The 16,548-nt window shown below is 40.8% G+C and overlaps 1 protein-coding gene across 12 annotated transcripts in view; it reads left to right on the top strand.

The window, feature by feature from the left end:
* Positions 1-12,077, top strand: part of LOC118423082 (sestrin-3-like) — a 57,671-nt gene extending 45,594 nt beyond the window's left edge. For 8 of the 12 annotated variants that reach the window (XM_035831050.1, XM_035831058.1, XM_035831055.1 and 5 more), the window contains 8 exons: positions 239-421; positions 1,772-1,981; positions 2,398-2,536; positions 2,971-3,107; positions 3,979-4,005; positions 5,160-5,269; positions 5,930-6,155; positions 7,949-12,077. In XM_035831050.1, the coding sequence (XP_035686943.1) occupies positions 239-421; positions 1,772-1,981; positions 2,398-2,536; positions 2,971-3,107; positions 3,979-4,005; positions 5,160-5,269; positions 5,930-6,155; positions 7,949-8,035 (1,119 nt within the window). In that variant the 3' untranslated portion in view covers positions 8,036-12,077. The remainder of the gene's footprint in view (positions 1-238; positions 422-1,771; positions 1,982-2,397; positions 2,537-2,970; positions 3,108-3,978; positions 4,006-5,159; positions 5,270-5,929; positions 6,156-7,948) is intronic. The other 4 variants (XM_035831052.1, XM_035831051.1, XM_035831054.1 and 1 more) reach the window with 4 other exon arrangements.
* The last annotated feature ends 4,471 nt before the right edge of the window (positions 12,078-16,548 follow it).

Here is a 16,548-nt window from a genome sequence, read left to right as displayed (position 1 = left end):
CGCAAGCAGTGACAGGTATGTGTATGAAACAAAAGGAGAGAAGATCTAGATCTCACAGACGTCTCCTGATGAGAGAAAGAGCAGAATAAAGTGTAAGGCATTATTGCCAGTGTGAGCAACAGTGTCATCATTTGAAGTCCCAGCTCCCAGGGTCTGAGCCAAGCACTTTGCATCACAGGACGATTGCATCACAGGACCCCACTGACATGGCAGTGTTTCTCTCCCCCTCGATCCCCAGTCGGCAGCGCGGCACCAGTGCAGCTACCTGGTGGACCTGCAGGAGAGTGAGTTCCTGATGCAGGACGGCGATCCTGACTGGCTGAAGGGCTTGGACTACATCCCGCAGAAGCTAAAAAACTTGTGCGAATTAAACAAAATCCTGGCACACAGACCGTGGCTCATCACAAAACAACACATAGAGGTAAGAATGTAGTGCTTTTGTTTGAAAATAAATATAAAAAAATGACGCCAAACTGATCGTGTATCTCTAACAGTCACTTTAGACCAGATGTTCTTGTATTTTTGTGCTGTATACTGAAATAGATCGGAGCCTAGACCCAGAAATGCGACAAACAGACTTGCATGTATGTGACTGTACAGCATACTACCACACAGTGAGAGCTTGCACCCAATTAACCCAGTGTGCAACATGTGGAAACATTCCAATATAGATTGTTGACTCTTTTCCATGCTAAAATATTTTTTATATCTGAAAGCTGTAAATTTTTTTAACTGTTACTGAGTGGCTGTAGACATCATGCTAGTCAAAATGTCTGTTTTGTATAATATGTAGTGGAATTTTACCCTGTCTAGATCTAGAGCATGGACTGAACAATTAAGTAGCTCTGTCAGTTGGTTGGCTGGCTTTGTTTAAAGTGGGGGTCCAGTTACAAGTGAAAGTTTGCCCAGTTGCAAGTGGGTCAGGTTGTTTCTAATTTTACCCTGAACAGAGGATTGGGGAGCTGTGATCATGAAGTGAGCCCAATTTGCTGCTCTAGTTGCTGGAGTAAAAGCCCAGTAGCCTGGCTGCTCTGGGGGGTAATTGGAGAGGATTTCTTACTCCAGTTGTTCAGCTGAAAGCTAGAATTAAGCTGTTTGTCTGCTCTGTTGTCTGACGGCAAGGTTAAAAGCTTAAAAGACTACCGATTAACATGTACCCTCAGGACACTTTCACCTGGCTAAAACTTACCAGTTCCTAACTGGCTAAAACTTACCAGTTCATTCTTGCCAACAAGGAGCACACAGCATGTATGTTTTTTTATGGAAATTTTAGTTCTCATGCATTTACAAGATATAGAAGTACAATGTATGTGTGGGCGTATGTGTACAACATGAATGCTGTAGTACATTGTACCTGACTAGAGGAGAAAGTTACCCAGTATTAGCACTTGTGTATGCAGTGCCATCTGGTGATTTTCAACAGAACTGTACCATAGACTTACCAGTTGTCCTTAATTGCAAGACAGACATTACGTAATGTTACATGAATATGCAAAATCAAGAAGCATTTTTTCAATCCTGAAGTTCTAGCTCACCTGTTTGTTGTAGAACACCTGAAATTTCTTGTCAAATTCTATAATTTAGGGCTAAAATTATGTAATGTCACATGAATATGCAAAATTAAGAAGTATTTTTTCAATCCTGAAGTTCTAGAATCCATTTTTTTTATAGAACACTTGAAATTTCTTGAAAAATCCCATAATTTAAGGCTGAAATTTAAGTCTATATATGTACAGAAATTATATATAACAATGGAATTCCTACTTTGTAGCAATTATTGCGAGGAAATGACAGCTGGTCCTTGTCGGAGCTCGTCCACGCCATCGTGCTGCTCGCTCACTTCCACTCGCTCGCCAGCTTCGTCTTCGGTACCGGAATCAACCTGGAGATCGACCACGAGTGCGGGCACACGTTACAACCCGCCTCGCTGTCGGAGGGAGCTAATGACGTGGAGGCACACCACTCCAACAGTGTTGCATCGGTCAGTACGGAGGATTTCTGTAAATACTAAATGTTGAACTTTCGCAATGGTTTAGTGTTCATGGGTTTAGCTGTAACCTCTTCACTGCAAATTTAAAACTATCCTTGTTCTATCTTCTGCCCCCCCCCCCCCGCCAAGTTTTAACTGCAAACTGATAATCACCACAATGCTCCATTTTCATCTCCATAGACTGCAAACAATAGCACATAGCGCACTACAGGTTCTGTTTTTACTAAAACTTTAATTCTGTAGGAGATAAATGTACTGGGAAAGATTCAGCTGATTCTGACTAAGTCTGTCAAGCTGACAAACCATGCATGATCGTATTATGTTAAACCTACTGCTACTTACAGAAGTTACATCAATAAAAAACAGCCAAACTTTCCTTGACTTGTTTTCTGTTGTTTGTGGTGCAGAGTTTAGAGAGCAGTGAGCCGGGTGTGGAGATGCTCATGCACAGGATGAAGAAGATCCAGGAAGCGGCAGACTTGCAGGAGATCAGCCAGGAGGAGATGAAACAGAGATTCGAAAAAGTCGAGAAGCAGAGTCTTGAGTGTAAGTAGCCTTTCACCTTTTCTGTATATATGTATATGCACCAAGTGTTATGAATCAGTTCTGTAATGCTTTGGGGATTACATTGTGAATATCCTTGTAGTCCTTTTGCAATTTTGGATACAGATACACCTTGAGCCATTGTACTCTACTTTTAGCCCCTTTTTGATTTGAATTTCAGGTAAGTTTTGATTCCAAGTAGCATTGACCACTAACACCTTGTGGAATTGAGGGAAACTGATACTTGGTATGGTTGAAGTATTCTCCAAGCAGAGGTTGGGTCACAGAAATAATAGTGGTCAAAATTTTTACCGGCTTGCTGGAGTGAACAAGCCAGTAATGATTCTGACTACTACTATCTCCACGACCCAATCTCTGCTTGGAGAATATGGTTGAAGATCCGTATCAGCCTAACAAATTGCTCGCTACCCCTACAGTGTTACCAGGCCAAAGTGCCTGTTCAGAGTGCCTCGCAGTGTCCGACTATGCCAAGTACAGGGACGACCCCAACTTCCACTACGAGGACTTCGCCAAAAGAGGGGAGGAGCGGACGATCCCCACCTTTAGAGCACAGGTGAGCTGCAGGGATGTTTTCTGATGTTCATAAAACTTAAAAGCAAATAGACGTGTTTTTTTAAGGGGTCAGTCGTGCCCTGTTTCCCTATGGAGGTCCTGGAGCCCCCTATGAGACCAAGAGGGAGACCATTTAGCAACCAATTGGTTTTGTGCCATTACTCAACACATTCCAAAGCCTGTAGACAGTATGTGCAGAGGCCACGTCTATAATCTTTGTGATCACAACAAGTGCCTTTATGGGGAAAAGGGCATCTGTAGCCTCTCAGCCCTTTGAACTTTGTGTGGCATGATGTTCCTCCGTTGGACATACAATGTATTATGTAGTTTTCCTAATGTACACAGCTGTTTGGACAGTCCTCTCTCTTCTCCATTGTCTTCCTCTTATCTGTCTTCCACACTGAGGAAGACAGCAGAGAAGACTGTTGAAATGTTTGAATAGCAGAAATATAACCTGATGAAGCATGTTCCTCTGTGCTTGTTCATGTTCCTATGGAGTACAAACGAATGTCTTCTTGGTGGAACTGCTGTACAGTACATAGTAGGTGTTGCCAGGAACATTTGAATGGTTTGAGTTCCAGCCACAAGTTGGCAACATAAAGAAACTTGGGACTCAGCAGACAGCCAATGTGGAAGTTAAGTCTGCATGCCATTAGTCGAGTTATTGCAATGTGAATGTGATGTTTTCTGTCACTACTTCTTTAGTGTTGTTGGGTCTCTTGAGAATGTCTCCTGTCTTGAATGCTGTTGGGGTTTCCCGAGTGTATGCCGGGTTTGGTGCATCTCTACTTTGGGGATAAGGGCTTAGCTGGTTTGTTGTCTTGACAACCAACCCATTCTCACTCTGCTTGCTCTGCCCCTGCCACTTGGAGAAGGAAGCCCCTCCAGGCTGGCTTAGGGTATGTTCTTTTTCCTCAGTCTTTGACCTCTGTACTCAATGCTCACTTTGGCATGTGGAGCTTGATATTGGATGTTGTTATGGTGAAAAAGTGACAGTTTACAGCATGTTCTAATGTGCATTGACTTCACCATAAAGAAAAGAGAACTTGGGTGAAAGATAAAACAAAATTCAGCTTAAATATACAGCTTGCTCAAAGAGTACAATCATTGTAAGTTGTAAGCATGAGCATCTGCTAAGCACGTGTGATTGCAGTTGCACACCACATACAGTATGATTGGCCACACAGGTTTCAAATGGAGTTTGTTCTGAATGGTTGTCCAGATATGCAAACTATTGCTTGTAAATAACAGACTTGTTTCTGCTTCAGCCTCTTTCTTTTTCTCCATCTTTGTAACCTTTAAATCTTTACTACATGTATCTGTTGGCCTCAGCAATATGTGCCTCCATATTGCACTTTCGTACTTCTGTACATGTATGAATATCAGGTTAAACCTTAATATGTAATGATCAGATTTGTATATGGTATAGCACCTCTGCTATGTTTGTTTTGTAGACTTTATTTTCTTGCTATCTGTCCAGTTTATTAATTCAACTTGGACAATGCACAACATAGACATGTATTGTAACTGAAAGTTGTTACATTTGTACCAGTATCAGTTGAACTGTATTTGAGATACTTACCCCTTTATCCTCTCAGACACATCCTTTTAGAAGAGAGACCAACAAAATAAGTTTTCAGACTAACAGAAATATCTGCTTTGTTTAACTGTGCCTCGTTTGTGCAATGTTCTGTACATGATGATATCCTGGTTTGTTGTGGAAGAAGTTCCGGTACATTGTTAACAGGGATGTCTTTAGCTTAATTTTCCGTACTCACCTCTGCATACATTTTGTATTTTAACCTTTATACTTTTGGCTACAATAAATGGGCGAGTGAATGAATGAATGCTTTGGTCAAACCAAGGTACATAGTGACATAGATTTGTACTGCCATTGTTGGTCATGTCAAATCATGACTATACTGTCAGCACATGGACAAGCATCTATAAGAGAGAGAAGTAGACATGTGTATAGACATGTGCATCATGCAAACAGAATCACCTGAGGCATTGTGGAACATGGTCACCTTATGAAAATGTCATGTTTGTCCAGGACTACTCGTGGGAGGATCAAGGCTTCTCATTGGTCAACCGCCTGTACTCGGACATTGGGCAGCTGCTAGACGACAAGTTCAGGATGGCGTACAATCTGACATACTACACGTAGGTGTCGAGCATTGCTACGTATACCCTGTACTGTAATTGTAAATGCATTTAAGTTCGCGGTGGTTTTAAGTTTGCGGTAGTACCATGCACTGTAGTCTCTTACTGCCATTGAAAAACGTTCGTGGTGGTTTTAAGTTTGCGGTGAATTGGCAACGCAAAAACCGTGAACATAAAACCACTGCGAAAATTTCTGCATGTAATGTTTGTTCTTGTGATCATTGAAGGGGACTGTAGTCTTTGTGTGGCTGTAGAAATGTTAATTCCTCAGGCATTGGTTTCCATTTCTATCCTTAATGGAACTTATTGTTTCTGATGAGTCACACTTATATAAAGCTAACCTCCATGTATTCTATCCCAAGCCTCCTTTAACATCTGCAGGAAACCCTGCAACTTACAATACACAATACTCACAATTCAAGTTATTAAAACATTCATGCTCATTCACCTTTATCCGTGGGGTTACCTATATCCATTATACCTAAAAACAGCATATTAAGCCAATTCGTTTTCAAAATATTTGAAGCCACCTTCCGTCAACTTGATATCCCTAAATACCCTGATTTTGAATACAATGGATATACATTGTAGGTTACCCCACGGATAAAGGTGAACTAGCATTAGGAAAACAGACTTACTTAAAGCATTTTCTTCCTGCAGAATGGGCCCACAGAAGGATGTGGACACGTCAATGCTCCGTGCCGCCATCTGGAACTACATCCACTGCATGTTTGGGATCTTCCACGATGACTACGATTACGGGGAGGTGAACCAGCTCCTGGACATCAGACTCAAGTCTTTCATCAAGACAGTCACCTGCTACCCGGAGAGGACCACACGCAAGGACTACGACAACTTCTGGAAGGAATTCAAACATTCAGAAAAGGTACCTAGCCTGAGACATCCAGAGATCTGTGTCCTGTTAGTAGTAAATGTGACATGTTGAAGATTTGAGCCTGTTGAGTGATTGCCTGATTTGTCTTCTGTCCCTTCTATCTTCTCCTTTCGTAGATTAGTGGAATCTGTTACTTCAAGTAGTTGTTTTCTCTCCAGTGACATTATGTTGGAGTGTGCCCATGACGACATGCTCTGTCTATCTATAGTATGTTCTGCCCTTAAATTGTAGCAAGTTGTTGCAGTGGACATGTTAACATCTACTAACATACATGTATTTCCTCCAGAGTACCTCACCTCACCTCACCTCACCAGTCCCATAGCCTCACCAGCCGTAGGGGCAGCAATGCCATCAACATAAGTCTTCCATCTTCTTCTGTCTTCGGCCAAGTTTTCAGAGTACATACAATGTAAATCCACACTGTAAACCCACCCTGAAAAAATATGTCCTAACAGATCTCCAACACAACATCCCCCAGTATAATACACTCCTCACCTGTATCTCTAAACTGTACACACCTGGCAGGTGCTGCACTAAAGATCTCTCAAACCCACTGTTTCTCAAAGTGGTGGATATACAAAAAATGTATCATGTATCCCAGTGGAGTAATGTTAATGGATGTTACACACTGTTTGTGTGTTTTTACCTACCTGTAGCATGTGGTTGTGTTGTGGCCTACATGTTGGTACCTACATGTTACCCTTGTTGTTGTTGCCATGTTCCAGTCCTCTGTTCTAATTAGCATCTCTTGCTAGTATACATGTATTTGTCACACTCTTGTATTTGTTGCCTGTGTGGTATAATATCTAACTGTCTGTAGATGCTGTCTGTGTTAGTTGGTGTGATTTCTTAGGCTATACCAATAAGAACCCATCCTGGCAGATAGCTAATGATGAGGCATGAAACCAAATTTGAGCAAGTTTGAATTCTGCTCCTCTCTAAGATGTAGAGTTTACAAAATAGTGGTATCTATTGGTATAGCCTTTCCTAACTCTAATCTTTATAGATCTAATCTTGTAATTTCTTAGGAGTTTTCCAGTTAATGTTGCAGGCCTGCCTGGATCTGTCTTGTTCTAACCACTACTTTGTACAGCAATAATAGAACATGCATAACACATTACACAGCTCAAAATAATTGGTGCAGGGAACTCAGAAAATCACCCACACCAGACACGGTTTCCCTGCACTGCTCAGATTTTATGTGGTGTATAGCGCACAAAAAAACTGTAACATTTAAGAAACCATTTATGGAATTCCGCTGGCATTTCAAAGGCAAAACAAAACCCGCCAACACATATGAAGCTAGTGCATGGACTGGTGCAGTTTATGAGATGCAGGCATACATAAGACATGCGTACACAATCCCAACTTTACCTGCTCTAGCAAGCATATGCAGGCGTTATTTTGAGCTCTGCAATCTTGTTATTAATTAGTACATCTATGAGGACCAAAACTGCCTGTTGTACATGTCCTGATCATGAATCATCCTTCAAAGCCATTACACTTAGCAAAGCGAAAAAAGACTAACACTAACAATCAAAAGTCTTACATCATACAGAAAGTTCTTGCTACTCCCTGTCTAACCCCAAGAAAAGTTGTGAAGTCTGTGTGAACCAACTTACCAGTAGCCACCAATATCTGAAGTTGGATAACATATTAATATAGTAACTAACATCAATTCTAACAAATACACCACATATACACTCACCGAATAGTACCACTGATGTAAGGTGTTAAGGTAAGGTCCCCTGCCATGTACTTACCCCCTCGTTCTTCCCCCCCAGGTGCAGGTGAACCTGATGGTACTGGAGGCACGCATGCAGGCAGAGCTTCTCTATGCCCTCCGTGCCATCATGAGGTACATGATGTAGGCGCCCCGCCCCACCGTCCAGCCTTCACCGTGGAAACAACAAGCCAAACAAACAAGCAAACAAAAACATTGACTTCGGTGTCTCTGTTGTGTCTGTCCCTCCCCAGGTGCATGTGTGCATCATGATCCAGGAGGCCCGTATGCAAGCGGAACTTCTGTACGCCCTACGCGCCATCATGAAGTATATGACGTAAGCCGGGGACCCCGTCTGGTTGGCACGGCAACCGACAGCCCTACTGTATCGCTATGACAACCTGAAAATGTTCTTGCATGTGTGCCAAGCAAGCTGATATCCCTGCACTGATTCTCGTCTGCTCATAGACACACTGGCTTTATAGAAGAGACAACAAATACAACAATTCAGACAGGATGTGCTCTCGCAAAACTGCAAAGGATAAAGGAAGAAGGCAGCTGCAGAGGAAGGAACAAGACTAAAACTGGTTAAAAAATTTGTACCTGATATTCCATATATATGTATTAACCCCTTTTGCACTGTTAGTTCAGTCCACTACAGTTCACACACCCATATTTATGGAGTGTACTTTTATCCGTTGGGGGTGAGGGTTGGGTTTGGCACACAGTAAGGAACATTGTTCCAAGGGCCTTGGTCACCAAAGCTTCTAGTGGCAATAATTACGTTTGTTCAAAAGATGGTGCAGAGTCTCTGAAACCATCACCCTAAGGGTCTGACAGCTGTCAATCACTCCAAGGATTTACGAACAAGGTCCAATCTTGTGCTTCTTTCTTATTTGCCACATTTGATACCTCATTTTGTTACAGGTTAATTGTTAGTAATGAAAATCTGATTGTGTCAAAATGTCCCTCTCTGTAAATACTGGGGATGAGAAGCCTGGCACTGTGGCTGCACAGTCGTGTTGTACATATCATGGAGATTTTCAAAATGACGGAAGGACTTCACATACACACACACACATTCGCTGCCTTCTTCAGGAAGATGTGATTGACAGCTGTCATGTGTGACAAGTTTTGCACATATACTGTACATGTGCAGTCTGGGCTGTTTTGCACCCTTGCATAGTCTAGGGTTGTTGTGCACCCATGTACATGTATGTCTTGCAGGCTCTGTCTTGGGTTGTATCCACCCTTGCATATCCTAAGGTTATACTCTACACATGTGTAAAAAAAAGAAAGAAACTTGGGCATTTCTTTCAGCAAACACAGGAGCAGTGGAAAATATATACAAAAAAATGAATAAAACTGTAACAGTTGTATATCTGTTGTATAATGAAGATTTTGTATTAAACAAAAATAAGAATTCCAAAATGTAAAAGACTCAAGAAAGATGTGTTGTGTGTTCCATGTAATAACCAAGAATAGATTGTGCATGCAGGGTAAAAAAAAAAAGAAGCTTGCAGTTTACTGTAACTATAAGAAAATAACCCTTCCGCTCCTGTAGTTTGTTAAGGGAGAAATTGCCCACATCATTGACATTCTCCAGCTTTGGTGCCAAGCCATTGTGCTAGTGTGATACACTGGTTACATCAGTATTGTAAGGTTCTGTCATGTTAAGTTCAAGTTCTTCTTCGCCGAGCAGCTATGACTTTTGTATGGAACAGACTGTGAAAATGATAGGCGATGCAGAAAGTTTGCTGAATTCAACTACAGACATTTAATTATGCAAGGACACAGTTGGACATATTGCACCCAAAGGTTCAATATTGTCTGTTGTTTAAGATGAGAAAATTGTAATTGGATAAATTTGACTCACTAAATGAAAATGTGTATACAATTGTACTAAAGCCAGTTTGAGTATTAAGAATGTTGTAAATTTGAATTTGCCCTGTGTATAAGGGACATGTTATATACTCATTTCCAGATGCTGGAATACTTGTAAAGGTTTCTGTTTTAGCGCTCTCTAGATTTTGATTGGCCTGTAAATGACCTTTGCCATCTGACCTTTGACATAAGAGGTTCAGGAGGTTATGCTGTTGCCATGGTTGTTGAAGTTGTTGCCAAAGACTGACTTGAGTTGAGTTGAGTTGATGAAGAAAGTTGAAGGTTATAGTTTACTGGGTACGTAGGTCAGATGTTAAAGGTCACTTCTATTCACTTCTCTGTGCCATCCCAGAATCCCTATCTGCGCTATCCCATGCTGCATTTATAAGAAATATATCTATGAAATAAAAGCAAACCCAAGTCTTGATGCTCTACCTTTAGATGCTGAGCTAAGGTGAAACACTTAGTAAGATGTAAAGATTTAAGAGATGATACGACACGGATGTGAAAGTAGGTTAGATGTAAATTTAGATACAAACAATGGTTATCTATCTCTTAGGCTCCGTTCAGTCTGAATCAGTTATCCCAGCATCAAAGGCACATATGGTGTTCTCATCCTGCTGACGTTATTAGTGGATTGTAGGGTATTGTGTATCAAAGAGATGCAGCAGTCAGTCACATTCAGCTTGCTGACTGTTATGCCAGCATCCTTGATGCAGAGAAGGATGTTTCTCTACCTTGAAAATTCTCTTTTATGATCTTGGAGAGTGGCATTCCAAAACCAGTGGATCAAAGTGGTTTTAGGTTAAGATCTTTAAAAAAATTGTCACTGGAAAGAATTTGCCAACATATTGTGGTTGATCCTGAAGCTACAAAAAGTTGTTAGATCTTTCGACTCAGTCAGAAAAGCCTTGGTCTGAACCTGCTTGCAGGGTGTTTTGTCTCCATGTGAGACCATGTGGAAGGACATTAGCAGGATACAGAGGCGGCGGCAGCAAATTTCTTTTGTGGGGGCAAAATATTGGTGATCGATTTGTGAGCATGTGGAGGGCCGAAGGCCCGACTTGTCATGAGCAACATTTGCGTGACATCACAGACCGCCTACCGTGACGACGGACCCTTTCACTAAGTAATAGTTAGATCATGGGAGTGGCCTCTACTCGATGACACGGACCAAGCATCCCCCTTCCCGTTCTTTGTTCTATTCCCGGTAAAAAACATGGTAAGAGGGATATGCCTTTTACCGGGAATAGAACAAAGAACAGGAAGGGAGATGCTTGGTCCGTGTCAACGCCGACGCTCCCCCAATACATTTTGACCTTGTCCAGCGCTTTAGGCGCGGGCCGTCGCAAGGTAGGTTTGGGAAAATTTAAAATCTGGACTCCTTGAAACACCATTTCCTGCATTTTCTGGGGCAAATTTTGCTGGTGGACTAGCTAGGTTTATGAAATTTCTATTGGTGAAAATATACACATGGGTTTCAGCTTCATTTTTTGTGGGGGCAACTGCCCCCACTGTGCTGCCGCCACTGGGATAGAGACAGAAAGTTTGAAAGTGTGTGGGAGTAAAGGAGAGTGTCTGAAGACAGACGACCAGGTTCTCCAAAATACTACACAAACAAAAGGAAAGCACCTGCCTGTATGGTACAAAGTGGCCATGAGATAGGGAATGCTAGTTATTACCAATGGGTTGGGTTTTCAGCTTTCAGACGCCGCTACCTTCCATCCCACTGATGGTAACACCATTTGTTTCTTAGATGTAGTGGATGTGTGTGCCGTCCTAAGCTCTGACAACTAAGTACAGACTTTTAACTAGCCGTCCTCTGATACTCCAAGTGCAGATTTAGTATAGCCAGTAGTGAACAACCAGAAACAGTTAGTGTAGACAAGCAAGGCATGTCTTCCCAAGTAGACCACAGAGCTATTACAAGTGCAAGAAGAAGTACAACAAAGAAACATTAAGTCTTGCAAAACTCACTTTGCACTAAGACATGCTATGGACAAATAAATCCCTCAACATGCAAGCATGCATTGTTGGGTGACTGTTAAGAAGTCCAATTAAGACTGCAGAGAGTAGGAAAATCCAGCACAGCAAGACTTAATAATCATAGACAAAACTAGAAAAAGGTGAAATGTAAGCACAGAGAAACTAAGCATATATTCACATGACAAGGATTCTGATGGTTATTTGTGTCTTACAGTTGCCTTGTTGGAAACTTCATTGTATTTTGGCTTTGAAGTTTGAACTGAAGCTCAGCTTGTCCAGAGATGATAGTACTGAAATCTGCAAGGTCCAAACAAAAAAAAGTGTGAGAAAAAAAATCCAGTTAACTTGTATGCAGACATGGGATGGGCTGGGCTGGGCAGGCATAACTATTGATGTGAAACAGTTACTTGTCACACGTTTTGTATGAAAAATCTATAAGTAAAAAGGTCCGTGTATTTCTAGCAGCCTGCTAACCATAGTTGTGCCTCTGTATGTGATGTGCTTGTGGCCCATATGCAAAATATTGAAAAAGATATATTCAATGTTGACTAGAGTACAAAAAAAATATATCTAATTTTACAAATACCATGAAGAAAAGACTGTAGGAAGTAGCGTGAAGAAACAAGGATAAAATTTCAACAAGAGGAGTAACTTTGACCCTTTAACAAACACACGATAATGGCTGTAACATGCAACATAACTCTTGCACATGGTCTCCTGGATCTACACATTTTGAAAACAAAAGGTACTAAACATTTGTAATGTGCTGCAGACCAACGTCTATCTATTGTTTGAACTTTCCTAGTTATGTGATGCACATTTTCCAATACTAAGGAGAACACCCTTCCTTTCCCAGTGGCAAACCATGTTAGATCTCCAGGCAGGTTAGTTTGCTGTGTTGCAGTGCCAGTCATTGGCCAGCTTGTTGGCTTCATCAAGTTCTGGTAGATTTCAAGATTTCTCTTTGAGAACATTTGGAATTTGCTTGAAACCTTTTGAAGAATAAGAGTTCCTGAGGATCCATACACCAAATTGCCACCTGCATATGTTTGAAGGTGGGGTAATTAATAATTGGCATTGTTCTTAATGCAGATCCAAGGTGGTTCATGTTACACATGTAGCAAAGACTTTGATATGATGGGTCTCACTTTTCAGGCAGCATATTGGAACAGGTGGATGGAAACATTATGCTACTCCCCTTCTGAAAGTCAGAACACCTGACCCTATACAGAGATAGCGTCACACTCCTTACATTGTTTCTAGTTGCCAGGAGTATAAGCTTCAAGAAAGGTTTGAACAACAAACGAAGTGAAGAGAAAGCAGAGGTGCTCAAGAGCTTGTTCCATATTGGGATTGACTTGTAACATCAGATTCTGTCAGAATTTAGACTGTGAAGTAGAAAATCCCAAAGGTGAGACAGAAAAAACAAGAGTTTCTGATCTGCCTTTCACAGTCTAAATGGCACTTTCCAAGGATCTGACTGCTTGCAACTGTGCTGGTGAATGTGCTCCTTGGTTGTCAGACCCTGTATGGATGGAACTGTCCTTAGCCTGGATTCCTTGACACTATAGCTTTGGTCCACTGATGGGGTAGTGACCGTTGGGAACAAACCAAACCTTAAAAGGCTGAGCTCCAGGGTAACAGATCCTAACCTGAGTACTGCCAAGGAGCTTTTATCCTTAATGCTAGATGTGGGAACTAAAGCCTAGGAGGATGTGGTGTTTCTCATCTGTAAAGCAACGTAAATTATAAAAATTTAAAGAAAAAAAGCCTTGTGCATGGATTTGACATAGAAATCTAGTTCATAAAGGCTATTGGCACTGCAGGATACATGCCACATTTTCATTTGAAGGAGCATGGTGTGAAAAGTTGAGTTCACAACTGAGAAGTGCATAGAAATCCACATGTCATGTGTTCGTTTTCAAAGTACCCATTTGAATCATGTATGTACATGTGTGCATCGTTTAGATGCATGTGGAAGGGAATACTAAATTAGAAGGAAATGTCTTCACAGTGAGACAGATCTTGGTCTGCAAGGTTTTTAACAGACATCTGTCTGTATCAGACATCTGAATGTGATGCTACTGTTACAGTGGGCAGATCATTTCTGTCCTTTGTACTTGGAGAAGTGAAATAGAGATGTTCTATTAGGTCAAGTTCTGAAGAAAGGAAACTTCTATGAAACTCTGGCTGATGTGCAGGAAGAACAGTTAACACTCACTGATGCATATATACCTGTCATCACATTTGTCCATTAATCTGGAGTAACTAAGGTAACATAACTAAGAATTCTTAAGACTTAAGGGAACAAGAAGTGCAGGCCATTGTAAAGGCATGAATGCTTGTTTAATTGTAGGGCTCATGAATTTGTTTTCCAGGCCTTTAAAATTAGTAGGAAACTGTTTTGAAAATGATGCATGCAATGCCGGCGCACGATCCATACATTTTACATAGTGTACATTGAGGAAAGCTCCTTGCCCTAATGTTGAGTGTAAAAAGAAATAGTTCAAGCACACAAAGATTATGGATTTGGTTCTGATCACATTTAGTACTTGGTCTGGTTGGAAGAATGGAGTTTCTGGGCACTCTGTTGTTTTCTTGCTGATAATCGGTGCTTCTGGGGCCCAATAATCGGTATATCAATGGTGTATATACATATTATATATATGTAGAGAGAGATGGTAGAGAAAGATTTTCCCATGCTGTTTGCTTTAATACTTTGTATGCATGAATTTGTGTATGTTATAAAAACATCACTTTTTTTGTAAGTTATTGTTGTGCATTGAAGATGTATGAAAATATTGGCAAAATTAGTATCATAGTATTTTTCAGTACATACATGTAAAACGTTAAATTACTTCCTGACTCACAAGGTAATGTGCCATACAAACGTTTGGAAAAATTGATGATGTTGACCTGGTATATAAAGAGCTGACCCTGCTGCAGCTCTGTAGGATTTTGTTAGAAGTCACAGTTATGTAGGAGAGAAGTAAACAGGACTGGCTTCAGTAGGAGTAACAGACTATGGGTTGGGCGGATCAAATTGTTTTATGTTACCTACATATGATATGGGCTCATATCACCTCTTCATCAGTCTGGTTTCTCTCTCTATCATTCCAAGGAGATTTTATCAAGATGAAACCTCCTTGGTCATTCTGGCCCATTCTCCTATGCAGACTGATGAATGCGCACCACAGAAACTCCTCTGTAGTCACCAACCAGAGTTCTAGGACGCAGGTCCAAATCTGTGTAGGAGGAAATGTGTGGCCAGTCTGCCATGCTTCATCCACACCATCTCCTTACCTGTCGTACCATCAGTAACTTAAATTACTTCACACCTCACCCAAGCCTGTATAATCCTTATTTCTTGTCACCTCCCCTCCCCTTTTGCCTGCCTCCCTTTGACCCCTTCACTCATCACCACTCTGATGCCAACATTTATTATACCCTACAGCTGAAATGATGGGAAGTTTGTGAATCCTGAACCTAGATCTGTATCCAAACTTAAGTCCAGTCCTGGTCTTCTAGGAATCTATACAAGATCACACCTGAGTTAGTACAGTAAAGAATGAGGTTTGTTAAAGTTGTACTGTTCAACAGAATTAAGCAAAGGAAACTAAACTAAAAAAATAATAAAACATGGTAAAAGATCCACTGTGTCTGGTTCATTGTGTCCTTATTAATTCAGTGTATGAATGTTGTGTTCTTAGGAAAACTGGTTGAGAGATGGAATGAAAGTCTGGAGATGTGTGACATCAACTCCCATAATTCTACCAGGCCATAATACCACCACATAAGGAGAATACAAACTTTATTCAAAGGGATGTAACCTTTCCAATGCAGTATCAGTGATCCTGACTTGTATGCACAGATATTTAGGTGTTGGAGACAATCTTGAGAAGACCTCTTTAAGTATAACAAGATTTAATTGATGTGGCAGTATTATCGTACCTGGTGATCTGAATAATCTCCAAGCAGATCCTATGATGACATAAGATAGTACTAAACTGGCCATGGAGTGTAGTCAGCCTAGATATGTACATTTAAATAAGCACACTCCTATACCAGCTTCACTCCTCTGGCAGCTTTTGATACCATCATATGCTACTGTTGGATCTGCTTGGAGATTACCCTACGATAGTTGATGTTTAATCCAGTTATCATGAAGACAAAAATACAAGACATGCGTTTCTTAAAGTAGAAAGGTGACCTGTTTGAGATTTTTTGTGAGCGTTTTGTTGATTACACGGAATAGGCCATGTACCACGTTCTTCATTGTTGAACTACAAGCACATGCGGTGAACCAAGGACGTTATTTGGGTGAACACAGCACACCTCCGATATACTAGTATTGAGTAACGAGGCCCCCTATGAGTTATTAACAAAACTGCAGGAAGATAAAGTTTGCTTAAATATCAATCTTAGAAATAACTTCCAACATTTCTTTCAATATTGCATTATGAATCTGACGTTTTATAATTAGACGTTTTACAACTTAAAGAAACATCTTGATATGAAACATTATGTATCTTGAGATTTTTCAGAAGCATGTTTCAGAAGAGATACTTTGAAAGTGTCTTAAGATGTTTTGAAAATGTCTGGAAAAAATTTTGACATATTTTTAAAGAATCTTGAGACATGATAAAAAACTTCAAGATACTCAAGATTGACTCAAAACATCTCAAGATTTACCACTAAAGCTAAAGATTCTAAAGATCTGAAGACTTTTTCAATTTTCATCAGGAGGTAGGTTGCATTGTTTCCGGAGATGGCGGAACAAATTTACGTTTA

This window comes from Branchiostoma floridae, chromosome 9 (assembly GCF_000003815.2).
Source record: "Branchiostoma floridae strain S238N-H82 chromosome 9, Bfl_VNyyK, whole genome shotgun sequence".
Taxonomy (NCBI): domain Eukaryota; kingdom Metazoa; phylum Chordata; class Leptocardii; order Amphioxiformes; family Branchiostomatidae; genus Branchiostoma; species Branchiostoma floridae.
The sequence above is the reverse complement of the archived record's forward strand: the minus strand, read 5'-3'. Positions and strand labels throughout refer to the sequence as shown.